General features: G+C 42.8%; 1 protein-coding gene across 1 annotated transcript; it reads right to left on the reverse strand.

The window, feature by feature from the left end:
* Positions 1–4,925: 4,925 nt before the first annotated feature.
* mknk2b (MAPK interacting serine/threonine kinase 2b) lies at positions 4,926–15,814 on the reverse strand. The gene is made up of 14 exons (XM_063500964.1): positions 15,711–15,814; positions 14,967–15,182; positions 14,459–14,549; positions 14,195–14,296; positions 14,002–14,099; positions 11,642–11,721; positions 11,443–11,516; positions 11,227–11,331; positions 11,081–11,136; positions 10,879–10,974; positions 7,241–7,435; positions 6,972–7,136; positions 6,825–6,865; positions 4,926–6,716 (listed from the first exon to the last, which is right to left on the reverse strand). Exons 2-14 carry the CDS (start codon positions 15,015–15,017, stop codon positions 6,443–6,445), a joined length of 1,428 nt encoding a protein of 475 aa, XP_063357034.1. The 5' UTR covers positions 15,018–15,182; positions 15,711–15,814; the 3' UTR covers positions 4,926–6,442.
* Between the last annotated feature and the right edge of the window lie 1,745 nt (positions 15,815–17,559).

Consider the following 17,559-nt stretch of genomic DNA (forward strand, 5'->3'; position numbering starts at 1 on the left):
TTGCATGGAAATAAAAAAACAGGTGCAGTGATTTATTAAGATATGTGCAAATGTACACAGAAAGCCTAGATTATGCAAAAGAGTTTGAAAGTCATATGAATCCCTTTATTCTTCAACACAGTCTTTGCTTATTCTTACTTATTCTTATGGATAATAGTTTGGCTTTTAATTTTACATAAGCTGAAGTTCACATTATTGATTTTCTACAGCAAAAACATTCAACAAACTCACTATTTTAAAATGTTTGCCCCATTGATAATGTAGATTTTTCAAAATTAAAGCCTTTTATTTAAAAAAAATATACAAATATTTTTAGGACTTGCAAAGTTTAGAGTGCTGATTACATTCAAGAACTGGAAGACTGGATTAGACTTTATAGGAAAACATCTGAAACAGCTGGGATGAGAAGCAGCTCATGATCTAAAGCATACCATTTTATCTTTAAAACATGGTGGGGTAACGCTGTGGCATGTATGGCTGCCAGTGTTACCTTGTCACTGATGTTTACTGATGATGCGACTACTGATAGAAGTAACAGGATGAATTATAAAGTGCTCAGAATCACCAAAATGCTGCAAAAATGATCAGACAGCGTGTCCCTGTACAAACAGGTGACCTGAAGCGCACTGCAGAAATGACCCAAGAGCTTCTCATATAAGACACGGGATATTATTCAGTGGCCAAGTCAGTCACCTGATTTCAACCCAACAGAGCAGCTTTTCAGTTATTAAATACAAAACTCAAGGCAGAGAGTCTCATAAACAAGGTCTGGCAGAGCATCTCAAGGGAGCAAACGGCATTTGGCAATTTAGAGTTCAGGCCGTCACTCACAGCAAAGGATTTTCATTCAAGTATTAAAAATAAGCCGTACATTTAAGATTGTTAGTCTGTCCGGTTATTTTTGAGCCTCTGCAGATGAGGGGCCAAGTTAATGCAAAATCTTTGGGTTAAACTTGATTTAGTGTCCGCTGTGCTGTCCAGAGCCAAAACTAAAGAAATAAAATGAGCCTTTGTCCAACAATGGATTTTGATCAGATGTTTAGCTTCCAATGTAGCAGTCGCTGTAGAATTGAAGAGAAATTTCATCAAAACATGGATGAAAATGATAAGATGTAGAAATACTCTATTGAATTTAGATAGTATTGCTTACACCTATTACTTTGCTGTAAAATGGCACGAATGTGTCGGCGGCGAGAAAAATAACAGGGCATCATAAAGCGTTTTAAAGATGACGCTTTTATTTCACATGATTTATTGTAACTAACTTCAGTGAACTGATATGGTTTGCTTTTCACACAGATATCTTTGTAGCTATGATCCTGTTAAAGATGGAGTGAAACAGGAAGCCAGGCAGCTCCATTATTTATTATTATAAAATGCAAACCAGATGTCAATACAGAGCTGATTGTTTTCACAGGGAAAATACCAAAAGCAAAAGTAAATGGACTGAAACCACGACACAAATATATCTAAAGATACACAAATAGACTTCAGCAGGCCCTGTAGCTTATTAATAAACATGCTCATATGATTCATGTTAGAGAAATCCTTCCTTCTAAACAACCCTGCGCACGCACACGGTGCACAAATAACATCAACTGGATGCTGTCGTGTTGAACATTTAAATGTTGGGACTTGAAATTCCATTATCTGCAGCTCATTTACCTCGCCTGCACGTACCGTTGAAATGCTTTAACAGGACAGCAGGGGGAGACAAATACCTGCGCGGTGTTCCCGTGGATCACGCCATGTTTCCTGGACACCGCACAGAAAACAAACTGCTGTTGCATCATGCAGTTTCCTCCAGACCTGTGACGCTTTTTCTGCGCCGAACAAGAAGTTATGCAACAGTGTGAGAATGTGTGTGTTTTGGCCTCCGCTGATAAACCCATGCAGTGACTGCGTGAAGTCCTGCCAGTCCACATGTAAGGGGACGAGTTAAAGCATCACCACGACTGCACGGGTGCTAGTTGAAACCCCCCCTTTGATAATATATTTTTTAATATATTAAGAAAGAGGTTTCAAACTCGCGGCCCGGGGCCACTTGTACTTTTACTGTTAGGGAGGATTTATCTGTTGTTGAGTGCGATGTTAAAATAAGTTCTTTAAAACGCCAAAAATGACTGAATATGAAGCCAACATGAGCAGAGAGCACAAACATGCCGAGGGATCGGCTGTGTTAGCTCAGTGAAAGAGTCACAAACTAATGTGTACACTTATGTCTGCATTTTGATTTTATTAAATACGAACAAAATAAAAGCAGAAGTGATGTCACACGTGTGGCCAGAAAGAGAGGACCTATGTGTTTATTTGGTAGTTCAATGAAAGGCTTCAATTAGTTTACAGTTTTGTCTTCTTATACAATATTTGAAATTTAAAAAATAAACAAAAAACACTACATTTCAGGAAATATTTGTGGGGTTTTTTCTTGTTTGTTTGTTTTTTGTACTACTTGAACACTAAAGTGGCCCTCCAATGAGACGACAGTGTCAGCAGGGGCCCACAGATCATTTAAGTTTGGTTTAAATCAAACATAAATATCACTAATAGATTGTAGTGATCATCTTCAATTGAAAATAACAGCATTAGTGCACCAGCCTGACATAAACAAGAGATCTAAAGACACGACTGTGAATCAGCAAGGACATTTTTCACCTTTTAAGATCAGTTTTGACTAAATAATCGTTCAAGTAATCACATTAGCCAGTAAATTCTAAACCAGTTGCTGTAACCCTTGTTATTGCCAAGCACACACAGCAGACTCTGGAGACCCTTTCATCACACAGAACATTTCTTGTGCAGTATCATCATTTTTGTCCTCCCTCCACGCACATTTGACCAAGCCCAGCTGATAACATCTCTTGAGATATTTCCATCTGCACAGCTGACTAATGACGGGATGCCAGATCCTGCTGAAATCATACACTGACATTTTTCGTTAATTCAGCAGAAGGGATTTTGTGAGGATCATCAGGTGGCAGAGAGAGGCTGCAGCTCTTGCAGCAGGTTGCATCAGTCTGCGTCTGGCTGAGAAGAGCGCCTCCCCTCACCGCTGCTGCAAGCGTGACTAATGTGTCATGAAACCACAGTCATATTTCCATGTGTGAGAAATATTTACCAACAGCCAAGGGCATATGTGACACGGCTCACGTTATCAGGGAGCGTTACTGATACTGGGATTTACAGCAGATTCAGCTGAAACGGCCTCAGCCTTGGCCCGAAGATAAGCCTTCTAGTTAATGTGAAACTATTGAGAGTGCAGGGAAAGTACAGGTCTTTCACTTTCCTGGCTTCAAGCAAGAACAAAAAAGAAAAAGAAAAAAAGTGACAGGCCAGACGAGAATGTCGTTCAAAGCATTTTATTGCATTTTTTTTTTTTTTTTTTTTTTTTTAGAAAAACAATACAAAATTCCAAAGCAACGGTCATAAACGTTGCCTTGGGTGAACTGCAATCATTCACATGGTACAGTAAAGTGCTTATTTTAAATCAAAATACTTTGTACTACAGGATGTATTCGTTTGAAGCCACTTCCCATGAACACAATGGTCTCAGGGGCGATTCAGACAGTGTTAAAAATCAGGTGTCAACCCAAAGCCTGGACTGTATCCGACTGGCACACTGTGCTCATGAGAAGGAACCATTTAAATGGTCTGATCTGCCTTAAATGCTTTCACCTGCAGGCTACATTCAGATTGTGGGGAGACTGATGGTACTATCCATTCGAATGACTGAATTTTAACACTTGACGTCAGCGACAATATACAAAAAAAAAAAAGAAAGAAAGAAACAGAGGCTGAAGGATATCACTTTGTCCCCTTTCTCCCAATAAAAGGCAGTCGAAAGAAAACAGAAGCTACTGCCATTCGACATAAAGTAGAAATGGTCATGACCCAGAAAACCCTTACTGTACTGGTCGGGATATTACAGAGTATGGCCACAGTGTGCGTTTTGAGTATCCACCCCCATTCAAAGACAGGGACAAACTCAGTTGTGTGAAGACCCCCCCCCCCCCAGAAAAAGGCAGAATACTGATCTGTATATTTTCACCCCCCCCCCCCCCCCCCCACAAAGATTGCCTTGATCATTAGCTTAATGCTTTCAGATTACCAATAAGCAAAGTAGTTTCCAAAATGAAGAAACAGCTGCATACACATATTCAAGTAAGTCTTATTATAAGACATAAACCCTCATAACTATGCATCTGTAGAAAGGTATTCTTAGAACTATTACAGTGTCCTATTATCAGAATCACGGGTCATCTGACACCATTTCCAGAGCACCGTCGCTGCAGTGCTGCCAACAGGACACGGACAATCAGAAGTTCCCCACTTATCACTGCTAGGTCGTGGATCATATGTTTCAATGTCATGACTTGAACCCTCTTTGGTGAAATGGCTACAGTGCTGAGAGACGTCATCGCCAGTTCATTACCTGTCAGTTTCAGAATGAGCTTTAACTTAATCTAATTAACAACAAAGAAAGATTATTGCCAACGCAGAGTGGGAAAAAATGAACATGTACCAGCCACTCATGGATAACTGCTCCAAATTCACCAGCAACTTCATACTAATTTTTTCTGTGTCTGAAATGTACCAGCCACTTTCATGTTTTACCACATTGGTGCTGGTGCCCATTCCCCACCCTGCTCACATATAAAAAAAATATATATAACACTTAAAAACTTGCCTTCACTGGGCACGAACGCTCCAGTTCAACTTAAACTTTCTCCATTTTTACCTCATACACCACATACTCAACTTTAAAAACTCAAAAACAAAAACATTAAAAAAAAAAAAAAACAACAACACAAAACAAAGGAAAACATCTGGTGTTTCACCTGAACTGAACAGCACCTGCATGGGGGAAAAAAAAAAAAAAAAAAAAAAAAAAAATCTCCATATAGGAAAAAAAAAAAAAAAAAAGAAAAGCTTATTAACAGCCATACAAAAAAAAGAAGAAAAGAATAAAAATAAAAATCAGTGTGGCACATTGACATGGAGTTTTCAAACTTGGAAAAAAAAAAAAAAAGTAAACTTTATACAGCTAAATGTCTGAAGTTTTTTTTGTCTTTTTGTGGAATGTTTTTCCTTTTTGTGTTTATTTTATTTTATTTTTTCCCTCTGCCTCCAACTTGTAAAGAAAATTTGTGACATCATTCTGGGAGGGGCGGCGTGTCGTTAGAGACAACGTTGAGACCTTGAAGGATGAGGAGGACGAAGATGATGGTCCAAATAAATCTGATCAACAAATGACAGTCTGGTCACATTGGGCAAAATGTGCTTTTCAACCCCTTCACAGGAATTTAAACTTTTACTGCCAAAATATTTGAAATTAAATCCATAAATTGATCTGTAGAAAAAAAAAAAAAAAAAAAAAAAAATACAAATTCTGGTTGTAGCAAGGGGACGTCAAATTCTTTACAATGAAAGTAACACTGACCCAGATCACTTGCGTAGCCATTTTAAGTACTGTATAATTAGCCTGTACAAATAAGCCAGATATACAAGCTATGAGCTTTGGCCCCTCCCCCCTCCCCGGCGGCCATCAAGCATGACCAAGTCAAATTAATTCACTAGTTTTAGATTCAATTTGGAAGAAAAGGAAAAACCGCATCAACTGATGCAGCGGCAAGTCGTAGCTGGTCAGGTACAAACAGCCGTTGCCCTTTGAGCACTAAGTGCATGGCGACCGAGCTGGATAAGTGCGCATCTCAGACATTTACACAAGAGTCGACTGTAAAGAGCTCATCTTAAACGGAGGGGAACAAAAAAAACTAAACAAAAAACAAAACAAAACAAAACAAAAAAAGACTTTGAAGAGTCTCCAGCCAACGGTCCGCGCCTCAGGCACGGACAGCGTTGGCTTACAGCCCTTCCAACCCTTATTACACTGAATCCTTTCAAGACAGGAACAGCCTTCATCTCGGCATATTGCATAAGCTTGTACGTATGTGCAGATGGGCCATTCATGCATATACATACAGGCAAAAAACATTCCAGATAACTTAATTCACAGTGGATCCAGTTGTAACGTGGGAGCAGCACAACAGGTTGTCCTTTGGTGTCTGAGCTTAGTTTCGAAGATCTATGTTCGGATTTCTTCTGAACTGAGTTGTATGAGGAAAAAAAACAAACAAAAAACCAACATAACTTAGAAAATACTTTGCTGTCCAACAAGTCATTAACTGGCCCTCCTCCCCAACCTGGAAGTGCACATAGCTGTGTTTGCTATATGCAGGCCCTGTGCTGATGTGCTTCAGAAGTGCTGGAGAAGGGCAGAAGGCATTTAGAGGAAGGGCTGCAGGCAGCATCTCCCTTTACAGCTGGCAAGAGAACCTGAATAGCAGAGGGACCGAGGCCAGAGAGGGGCCAGAACTGAGGAGGAAGAGTCTCAGGGCAGTCGTGGAACAGGACTTGAATCATAACGGAAGGTCGGGAAAGTTCAGGCACAGTCTCCCACGATGACGAGGGGGGCCAAGAGCTGACGAAGCTCCGCAGCGGAGACGGGCCCACCTTTCGGCTGGCTGCTTCGCTGCCTGCGCTTGGCCAGCTTGGAGTTGGAAGGAGGAGAGAGGCGCATAGACGAGCCAGAAGCAGTAACAAAAAATTGGACTTCCTGCTGCTGCTGCTCTTCCATGCCATCCTGTTCAGCCAGCTGCCGGTTCACAGCCATGGCCTTATCTGCAAAAACTGTAAGATCCCTGGCACTGCTGGTTCTGATGGGGAAAAGGGGAAAAGAGGAAAAGAGATTAAACTGTGATCAAAGCAGGTATAAAGTTGGAAATGTTTATTGTCAGAGTGTCTTGTCGCTCTTAATTTCTCACCTCTGATGTAAGATGGATGTTGGCAAAGTGTCAGATGCACCCTGAAAAATCAAAGTCATGTTATTGGTTTTTTGTTTGATTTGAACAACTTTACTGCGATTTGCCTAAAATGGGAAAAAAGTGGCATAGTGGTGGATTCAGACTCACCCCCAGCACCCAGGGGTGCTGCAGCACCTGACTGGCACTCAGACGGCTTTTGGCATCCCGAACCAGAAGTTTGGATATCAGGTCTTTGGCACTTGAGGAGATGTGAGCCCAGTCTTTTTCCGGAAACTCGTATTTTCCTTCCTGGATGCTCTCAAATAAAGTGTTCTGTAAACAGATACAAAACATTTGCAAATGTTACTTTGCTCTGAACTCACAAAGATAACGTAAGACAAACAAAACTTATGGGAATGAATTCATCACAGTCTTACCTGGCAGGTGTGGCAGGGTTCACCTAATTCCCAGCCACAGTCACCACCACAGCGGCCTACAAATGGAGGATAGCCACTTAGCATGATGTACAGAATGACTCCAAGACTCCACAGGTCACAGCGCTTGTCGTAAATTGTAGCTTCTTCACTGAAGGCCTCAACTACCTCAGGTGCCATGTACTCTGCTGAGCCGCACTAAAAGAAGAACAAGAAAACCAGTGCGTTAGCCCCAAGGGACGAAAAACACAACAAAGCGCAGCATGAAAGAGTTAAACTAGAGGAAAAAAGAGAAGCTTTGCTTGGCTGCTGCCACATTCTTTCACTCAGCTGACACCTCGTGGCTCCGAGTGTGAAAGCTAAGGCCCCACTCTTAGCTTGCGGGGTGGGGGCAGTCTATGTGACAGTCGCATGATTATCTGCAGTAATGGGTTCACTTAAAATCTACAAAACTGCTCGTCTTAGTCCGTTGAACATTTTAGTTGGAACGTGTTATGAGGCAGGTTTGTGTGGGTAGACAGCGAGTGGTGACTCACTGCTTTGATCACGCAGCTGTACACAGCCCAGGCAGACTTTGTTGAGGGCAAGGACAGACTCAGCTCTACCAGCATGTTGTTATGCAGCTAGGAGAGAAATTAGGCCAAACCCCGAGCATGGAAAAGAGGATTGGCTGTCCTGCATAACCAGAGACTGGGCTGAGCCCTGGTCAGTTACATAACTTGAGAACACAAACAGCAAGTACTGTTTTAATAGTTTTAGGTGGGGAAAAAAAAAGCAGGTCGTTGGTTCAGCAGGACAAAGATCATGTTCATTTCTGAGAAGCTTTAGCCCTTTTGTCATGAACTCCCCCCACATATCCTTCATTCCATCTGTGGAGGCACATGTTTACATTGAGCAGGCCTCCATTGTGTCCCAGTAACATAAACCAGCTGTCTGCTAACTCCAGCTCCAGTTTTATGTAATGAAGTTTGCTGCACAGGAATCTCATTTCAGACAAAGACGCTTCTGTCAAAGAAAATCCCAACCCCCATGTTTCCGCCATCATCGAGTCTGGGGCAACTGCTTACACAGACAATCCTCCAGGATTCAAGTCAAATGCAGCTGCCACACACACACACACACACACACACACACACACACACACACACACACACACACACACACACACACACACACACACACACACACACACACACACACACACACACATGTCTGGTTTGCTATCCTCGTGGGGACATCCCATTGACATAATGCTTTCCCTAGCCCCTTACCCTAACCCTAACCATTAAAAATGAATGCCTAACCCTAACCCTTACCCTAAACCTAACCATAACCTAATTGTAACCCTGACAGTAAAACCGCATTTTGAGTGTGAAAATTGCTTTCAACCCCGAGGGGACCTGGATTTTGGTCCCCACGGTGCAGAAAGTCCCCACCAGGATAGTAAAAGTCAGATTTTGGTCCCCACCAGGATAGTACGAACCCGTACACACACACACACACACACACACACACACACACACACACACACTTTTGCCAACCAAGGTACTTTGAAACTGAAGACTAATGCAATAGTTGTGTTATCATAAACAGCTATCAAGGCTAATCATGTTTAAAAGCTGCTTTACCACCCCTGAATCACAAACAAGTCAGGACATAGATAGCCAGTCTATGACTACCTGCGGCTGATAAGGGCTAAAAGAGGGCAGTCGAATAACAGTAATCATGGCTCTTTGGCACAGACTTAAATCTAAACTTGCATTTGTTCTTCCTGTGCTGTTGCACACCTTGCGAACTTGCAGTCACATCCTCTTCAAACCTCCCAGTAAGCTGCAGAGAGCTGTTAATCAGCTGCTGTTACCACAGGATTTGTCGGTATTGCAACCTGGGGCTTTCCTACGACCATGTGACTAGTCACACCATACCCACAGCACCGATGACACACCTCTGGTGTTTGTAAATGAAAGGATTACTAGGAGAGGCTTACAGGAAGAAGACTTGTTCTGTCCTCAAGAAACTGCACCTACCTTTATGACAGGTACAAACAAGCAGTTTCCTCAATTAAACAGTCTAAACTGCTTGTGTGCAGTGTTACAGTTTCCAACTGCTACATATAAGCCTCGACATTCGAACAGCCAGAATTACATCTCACTGAGCACATAGGTGGGCAATCGCTCATGCAGAATTCCTAGTAAACTAAAATTAGCTTTTTTCCTAGAAGGGTCTATCTCGGCTCATCCGAGTCCCTATTTTCCCAGTTTACACCATATAGCACCACTACATTTACAGTAAACCTGTAAATGTTTGAGAACCAGGGAACTGTGCTTCAAATGCAAAAGTGCATGTTGTGCAACAGCAGAAAAGTGGTTACAGGGGGCCCAGAGAGAGTGCCAGTCGTGAGATGAAAATCATAACATTGTTCCTGTGATCAAGCAAGGAAAACAAGCCAGAGCGCATGAGCGGGCAGAGTTTGCACCTCCCAGTTATCCTCCCCCTCCCACTGGTCTATCCAATCACATCTCAGTTGCCATGTGTGGGGGGAGAGAGACTAAAATTTCTAGAACAAGCCTTATGCACAGCTATTGTATGAAGTACATAAAGAAAGCGCAGACCAGCACAAGAGTGGTTGGGGCCACTGGGCGGAGACTGAGCTGAAAGAAGAGGGTGTATGGTTTTTTTTTCCTCCTCTCACCACACAGAGAGAAAGGAGAAATAAGCAAACGCTTGTGTTTTTTTTTCCCCCACTGCGACTCTTTCATATCACAGGACACAGCCTTGTAAAAGTTATCACATACCCTCCAGTATTACATCCCAGGGCTATCACACCACGCCCTGTCCTCCAGAGGCTTTTCTCCCATTGAACAAACACTTTAATATATTACTGGATCAACTTAACCCTAGGGAGATCCTGATTTAAGACTAAAGCACATGACACCTCTTGGCCCCAAACCATATCCCCTTCAACAAGCCCAGGGATGGGCCCACCATCCATTATTTCTGTGCAAGGAAGATGAAGTTACCAATGCAGAAAGCCCCCACCCACCAAACCACATTCCTGAGGGCTGAACTGCTATCCCTCACCTGCTCTGGTCCATCTATTCAGCACACTAGATAACCAGCAGACAGAGCAAGTGTTGACACAAGTAGAAAGCTTGCCAGTTCAACTTTACCACTCCTCTCTGAGGTTGAGGGTTTCCTGCTGTTCTGGACACTGTTCAGAGGTATCGTTTTGTGTTGTGACGACAGGCACAAAGTTAAACAATCATAACCCCCAGACTCAAACTCATGACCCCTCAGTGTTTGCTACTGATTAGACACCAACGGACATCAACATTAAATAGACAGATATGCTTCCAAATGTTAACACACTGAAGTATCCAGCACGATAAGAGGAACATAAAATCTGGCACATCCAGGAAGCAATCCATGCCATTTCAGAGAAACTGCCCAGCAGTAAACTAGTGTAAACATCAGTTAACCCCACTGAGGACTGGCCAATGATCAGCCAGTTAAGACTTGATAAACACATTTACAGCCGCTTTTATGCACAGCAAGAAACCAAATCACTATGTCACTGTGTAACTGATTAATCTGCTCCTGGATCAGCGATTTAAAAAACATTTTTTGGATGAGTAACTTACAGGAGTGAGGAGCTCAGGGGTGGAGATGGGTGAGCTGTCACTGTTCAGCTTGATCCCACTGCCTAAGTCAAAGTCACAGATCTTGACCGGGCATATCTGAGAAAAAGAGCAGATTTTAACAAAAGGCCAGCAGCAGCTTTATCAACATATCAGCTGACCTCTGAAACATGTTTAGGCATAAATATCTCTGCAGTAAACTCACCTGGTGTGCACTCTCACAGAGAATGTTTTCAGGTTTCAGGTCTCTATGTGCCATTCCTAAAAACAAAAAAAATGCCTGTTATATCTATATTTAATTTGAAACTGTGAGCAGCAATACTGCTTGCCATTTTGTACAAATGATCTTACCCTTGTTATGAAGGAAATCTAGAGCACTGGCAATGTCCTGCACCACGAGACAGGCCTCCTGCTCACTGAAGTGCTGTCTCTTGTGAATGTGTTCCAAGATTGACCCTAGGAGGGAAATGAGAGTCCATTAGCTCCATTTAAAAGCTAAAGGCTTTCAAACACACTCACCAAAAGCAGCAGAATTTCTTTGTAAACTAGCAGCTGTAATTTACTAACCTCCTCTGAGCTTCTCAAACACCAGGTAGAATTTGTCTTCCTCTTCAAAAAACTCCACCAGCTCCAGGATGTTTCTGTAGAAAACAAAAAGGCATCGAGTCATTTGAGGTCTGCAGTGTGATGATGAATAAGGGGCTTTGTGACTGCCTCCATACGACTGTCAAGTGGCTTTAGTTTTGTCATAACAGCAGAAAGTTACCTATGGCCCTGGCACTGGTAGAGCATCTCAACCTCACGGAAGACACGACTGCGGCTGTGACCCGGCCTTTTCTCGATTATCTGCAACAGAAAAGCACCAAAGCTGAGCCCACTTTGTCCAGAAATAGCCCACTTTCAGCAGAACTTTGTGTTTTTATACAGAAAAGGATGGAGGACAATTCTTAAAGTGCTTAGTATACATATTTGTGGGCATGGCAGCCACTCTCTCACTGCACCACAAACCCCACTTGTGGCTGTGTTTAACGGAAAGCAGACGGTATAGAGCTCACTATACAGTCCATATGCAGTGCCCTATAATGAGCTTCCTTCCCAACGTTTTCCTGCTTGCCAACCTTTATCCTACCCTGTGACACACTTGCAGAGATAGTTTAACCTACTTTCAGCACTGCCCGGCATACCAGAGACGGAGCTGAATGAAAATAACAGCCCCCAGTCTCTATGTTTAACCTTTATGCACGACCCATATGTAAATCTTAAGGAGCCATAAGTGTTCCCTTCAAAACATCCCATGACCTAATTCAAAATGTTTACAATTATCAAAACTGCTCTAAAAATAACCGAGCTGCCGGGAACTACAGCACAGTGAGGGCCACCAGCTGCATAATGCCGTGCCAAGAGAGACAGAAAGATAGACTGCTGACACCAAAGCAAAAAGCCTGAATTTTCCAGCTCTGGTCTGTTATTGTGTGCTTGGGAGGCTGTGCATGCTTCTCTTCCTGGTAGCTGGATTACAGCTGCTATTGAAGCCCACTGGGGCCAGAGCTGCAGTATGTGTCTAGGATTAATACACAGACAAGAGGCCTATGAGCAGTCCAAAGCCTGTGTACTGTTCCAGTCTGAGTCAGCAGGACAACAATCAGCTCACCTTCTCCTGCCACAGCAGAACTCCCACCCTGGTAGATGTTTCGATACAGAAACTATACGGTTGAAGAATGCATTGCAATCTCAAATGGGAGGACACTATTTTTAAAGTGGTAGATTTAAGGTCGCTTATCCAAATTGCAGCTCGTGAAACATCAGCCTGCTGAAAAGCGAGACCTCACTGCAGGTTCTAACATCAACCCAGGCTTGTGAAATAATAGCTTTGAACAGGATTTGTTTGGGAGCCTTCAGACACGCGCTGCTCGGCCCTCTGTGCGTCTATGGGTGCGCCTGAAGCTTTTGTTGCGTTTGCAACAGAGCCCGCACATGCAGTTCACCCCCCTACTCTCCCTGTGTCTAGAGAGGGGGAGGGGAGAGACGGGACATCTGGCAGGAGTAGTCTGAGTCCCCCTCGACTCCCAGCAGACTGTCCTACCTCCTCCCCCAGGACTGCATAGTCCCAAGGGATCCATAACAAATCACTCTGGGACAAACTAACTGATCAGTCACATGAGGATCTGTGTACAGCACCTCTGAAATATTAATTAGGAAAAAAAAAAATAAGATATGGACACTTGCACTAAAGAAGCAGCCTTTAACTCAGACTTGTTCCATACATGAACAAAATCTGGGGAATAACTGTAATTAATGTTTATGTCCAATGAGCAAATGGGATTTCAAAAGAAAAAAAAAAGTGGATTATTTAAATTTTTGCACACTTCAGCAAAAAAAATAAATAAATACATAAAAATTTCACAATGTTTTGCTCCTAAAACAAGGAAATGACTTTGTAATAAAAAAAAGGGGAAAAAAGGAAGTCCCCGAGAGTTGAACATGTGCATACAAGTCCTCACTCCATTCAAAAAGGAAATCGAAAAAGTAACTGTACAGAGTGAGAACAAAGCACTGTAAACACACCAGGTCACAACCCTCACCCATCACCCCTCCTTCCTTTCTGTGGGTTTTGTTTTGGCACAGCTAGCAGCACACAATGTTCTCTGTGCAAGCTGTAAAGAAAGGGGGAGGGTATATCATTTCCAGCTCTCTGATTGGCTGATGACCTAGAAAAAGAGTGAGGGGGCGTGTCTACTAGCAGCAGCTAGTCTTTTACACAAAAAATGCATCACTAGCACAACAGAGGGAAGTCTGCAGAAAACCACTACAGAGAGCTGAACTGAGAGAAAAGATAAAGAGGCATCCTGTCCCAGACCAAAACTTTCCTCAAAATTTCTCAAGAAAAAGTCGTGAAAAGGAAGCACAACAGAAACACTGATGCAATAGCCCAGTTTACTTATATTAAATTCCTCTCATGGCTCAGAGCCCGTCTTCACACAAAGGAATTTCATTACGTAATACAACCCTCTAACTGTAAAGCAGCCAAACAGAGTCCTAGAACTCTAGCAGCCCCTATAGGAATGTTTCATTGACAGCAATACTTTGAAGCACACTGTATCCACCGAATGCGTGGCAGTGTCTTACCTTTACAGCATACTCTTTATTGGTGATGAGGTTGATGCATGTTTGCACTCTGGCATAAGCGCCCTCTCCCAAGACCTCTTCCTGCAGTCTGTAGACATCTGTGGCAAAAACAGCAAGTTAGCAAAACACAATTACATGAAGGAGAGCAGCTTATACAGCTGTTTTTATAACAACTAGGAGTGAAAGCTTTTACCCTCAAATCGTCCAGAGAAACTGTCAGTTGCCCGGCAACGCTTTTTCTTCTTGTTTCTCTTCTTGGCATCGGGGATGTCAATAGGCTGACTGGAAGGCATGTCTGTCAAAACAGAGGTGCCTACATTACCATCAGCTATTGATAGAGGAACGCAAACAAATCCCAAATACTGAAAGAGAAACTAGGGGAAGTTTTAGTTATGTGAATTATACTGAACTTGGACAACGTTACTGTTTTAAAAAACAGCCAAGTCATAAAACTCACCATGTCTGGGGGAGGAGTCAAAATTAAATGATGAATCGATAAGATGGGATCCATTTTTAGTGAAGTCCTCTGATTCAAAGGGATTTTGCCCCTATGGAATAATAACATGTTTGTTATGATATGCAATCTCAGTGAACCATTCAAGATGAGAGCATCTATTGTCAGCCATAACACCTACTGTGACTATAAAGCCAAACTAGACTGAGAGGCTGACACATTTTGAATAATCGGTCATATCTGTTACACCAACACAAGAACGTCCCAAGGCCATAAGGATCTTTCTTGGTCATCTTTCAACTATTAGCTGTGGCATACTCGAACCATACACTCATCAGCTGCATGTGCCCGTGTCAGCAGGAAGTATACCATGTTTGTCAGCCAGAAGATGCGTTTATCTATAGCTAGGTGAAGTCCCTTCTCATATATGCTGCCAAACGTGCTCTGATTACAATCTTCCCAAAAGGAGTGACAGGAGCTCGAGCTATCCCTGGATAGAGTTCCAGCTCACCTTGAAGGAGCGGTGGAATCCAGTGACTTCGGCGATCTTATTTTGCACCATTTTTGCTTCGATTTGGTGTGTGGGGGGGTTCCGATCAGGATATGCGGCGGCAGTGGTTTTTGAATCAATTTGCACTTCTCCGAAACAAAAATCGTTTCAGAGAGAGACGCAAGTGATCACACTGCGCTAGCTGGTCAGCTTGGTGCGGCGCTTTAAACGGGAGCCCTGTGGACGACACAATTTGAGACCCCAGCGTTACAATCCAGTGTAAAACACACACAACACCTAAAGTCTTCGTGTTTTCCAGATTGTGTACGATTAACTAAACGCTTAGGCAAACAGCAGGCTGGCTCATCTCTGTCGCGTGCGCATACAAACAGAGCGCGAGAGAGCAACAGCTAGCCATCAACGTCACTCCCATTTAGCTCGCCCTTAGGTTAGTTACAGACAGTTAAGCACGAGGACAGATCATTAAAATCATAGCAGTTTGGCTAATGAGTAAATATATCTAGAGGCCATGGTTTAAACGGTGAAACAGCTACAGGAAGGCTACCAACACACAAAAAACACATCTCCAGTCAAAATGTAACGCACAAGTGCAAACCAGTTGACAGTTACATCAGAATTAACTTTAACGTCAGACAACAAAGATTAGCCAGTGAGCGTTAATACTGCAAAGCGGTTCCAAAACAGCCATTTAGCTTTTAAATGGCAAAACAAAGCCACAGCAGCTTGTTCTTTCTCCTTACTTACCCCGTTGTCAATTTTTATAGCTCCAGTGTTAGCGTCGTTGCTTGACCCACAGCTTCGAAAGCCGCAGAGGATGTCAAGGGGGGAATACGACTGATAGTTGTGCGTGGAAGGTGGTTGAAAAGAACGAGTGTGGGTGTTTTTATAACCTCCCTTGACTCCGCCCTCCCGAGGAATGCGTCAGCAGCCCACACTGATCACGTATATTCGAGAAAAGGCTATTGTGGCAGGGTACCATTTCGTTTTGTTGAAGCGTTCTTTACAGCTTCTTAAGGGAAAGAACACTAAAAGCTATTTAAATATGACACACAATAAGCACAACTTAATAAGGTCGGCCATTTAGATTATTTATTATATTGTCGGTTGAACTCTAGACCATATTTTAGGCTAGAGACTTAAGAAAAAAAAGAGCACCGTACACGAATTGGTATTGAAACAGTCAGGTCTGTTTTGTTTAGGAGGGGGTAGGGCCCCGAGGCGGGACTTATGGAAGAACAAAACGAAAAAAATACACGCACGTAGTCACAGTCAGCACGTCCCACCGCTGTTTTGATGAAAGAGGATGTCGATGGAGGCCGGGAGAGATAATGCAACGTGCAGCAAACCAGATCTGCGAGTTTACACCGTCCCGATCACCTCATCTGTTTATGCTGCTGCCGCTGTACGTCAAAGGCACACTTTAATTATTAACTCGACTTAAAAACAGAGCCAGCCTTGTGTTTTTTGTGAATACATAAATAAGCAGTGCAAGTTACTAGCACTCTCTAGTCTACAATTATAATGACTTCACTCTCACACCAAGGGATGAATGACCACGGACAGGGTTTTCATCGAAAACCTCGGTCTTAGTCACGGCACCCAGCTCCCTCACAGAGACTGGGCCGGGGCCATGCCCTCAGCTTCTGCGGCATATCACTGTGGCGCATGGTCTCATGCAATGTTGCACGATACAACCAGAACGGGACCACAATGTACTTAACTATGAGCTGTACTATGCACTGGATACAGACAGCCTTATTTTTGTTGTTGTTGTTGTTGCTGGCTAAACTGCACTATGGTTTAACTAGAACAATGTATGGTTTTTAAAAGACAAATATCTGTTGAGGAGTGTACTGAATACACATTACTTTATTTAACTGCATACAACAAGAAATCATGTCAAATATTAGATTTTTTTGATCAGTCCAAACCGTATAGTTTTTACTTTTTGGGATATTTGGTAGTTTTTAGAATAGCTAAGCCATCAACATTTCTTCATATCCTGTGATGCCAGGAACCGAACATTTCCAGCTGAACCTTTGACCTTTTGTGAGAGTACATGCACGTTTTGCAGCCTGATGAGGAAGCTGTTTCGATGGGGATGGGGACAATGTGTCGTGGTTGTGATAATGAAAGAAATCCAAGGATCCCAATGACGCAGAAAATATGTGTGATCTCTCAGGCCATCTGCTAATTGTGAGATGCCACAGCAGTGTTGCCTTCGATGTGATATGCTCATATGGAGGCAGGTATTTAGACAGGTTCAGTCAAGTGGTTTCTCATAATCAGAGAAACTTATTTCCACGTATTCTCACAATACAGTATGTAATAACTGCACACCAGCTTACTACGTGATGCTATGTATTATGCTAGAAGTGCTCAGGTCTTGTTGCACTATAAGCACATGGTCCAACAAACCTTTCCCCTGCTCCTTTTTCCTACTGGATATAATCCCTGGTTTGGAGTTCCACTTGAGTATTCATGTACTGGGTGTCTTAAAACCATGTAAAGGTTGTTCCAGGAGTCAGCTGCCTTGTAACTGGATGCTTTGTGTCTCTCCTTCTCCTTCTACCTCCTTTCACCTTCTACCCCC

The sequence above is a fragment of the Pelmatolapia mariae genome, linkage group LG17, assembly GCF_036321145.2.
Source record: "Pelmatolapia mariae isolate MD_Pm_ZW linkage group LG17, Pm_UMD_F_2, whole genome shotgun sequence".
Taxonomy (NCBI): Eukaryota; Metazoa; Chordata; class Actinopteri; order Cichliformes; family Cichlidae; genus Pelmatolapia; species Pelmatolapia mariae.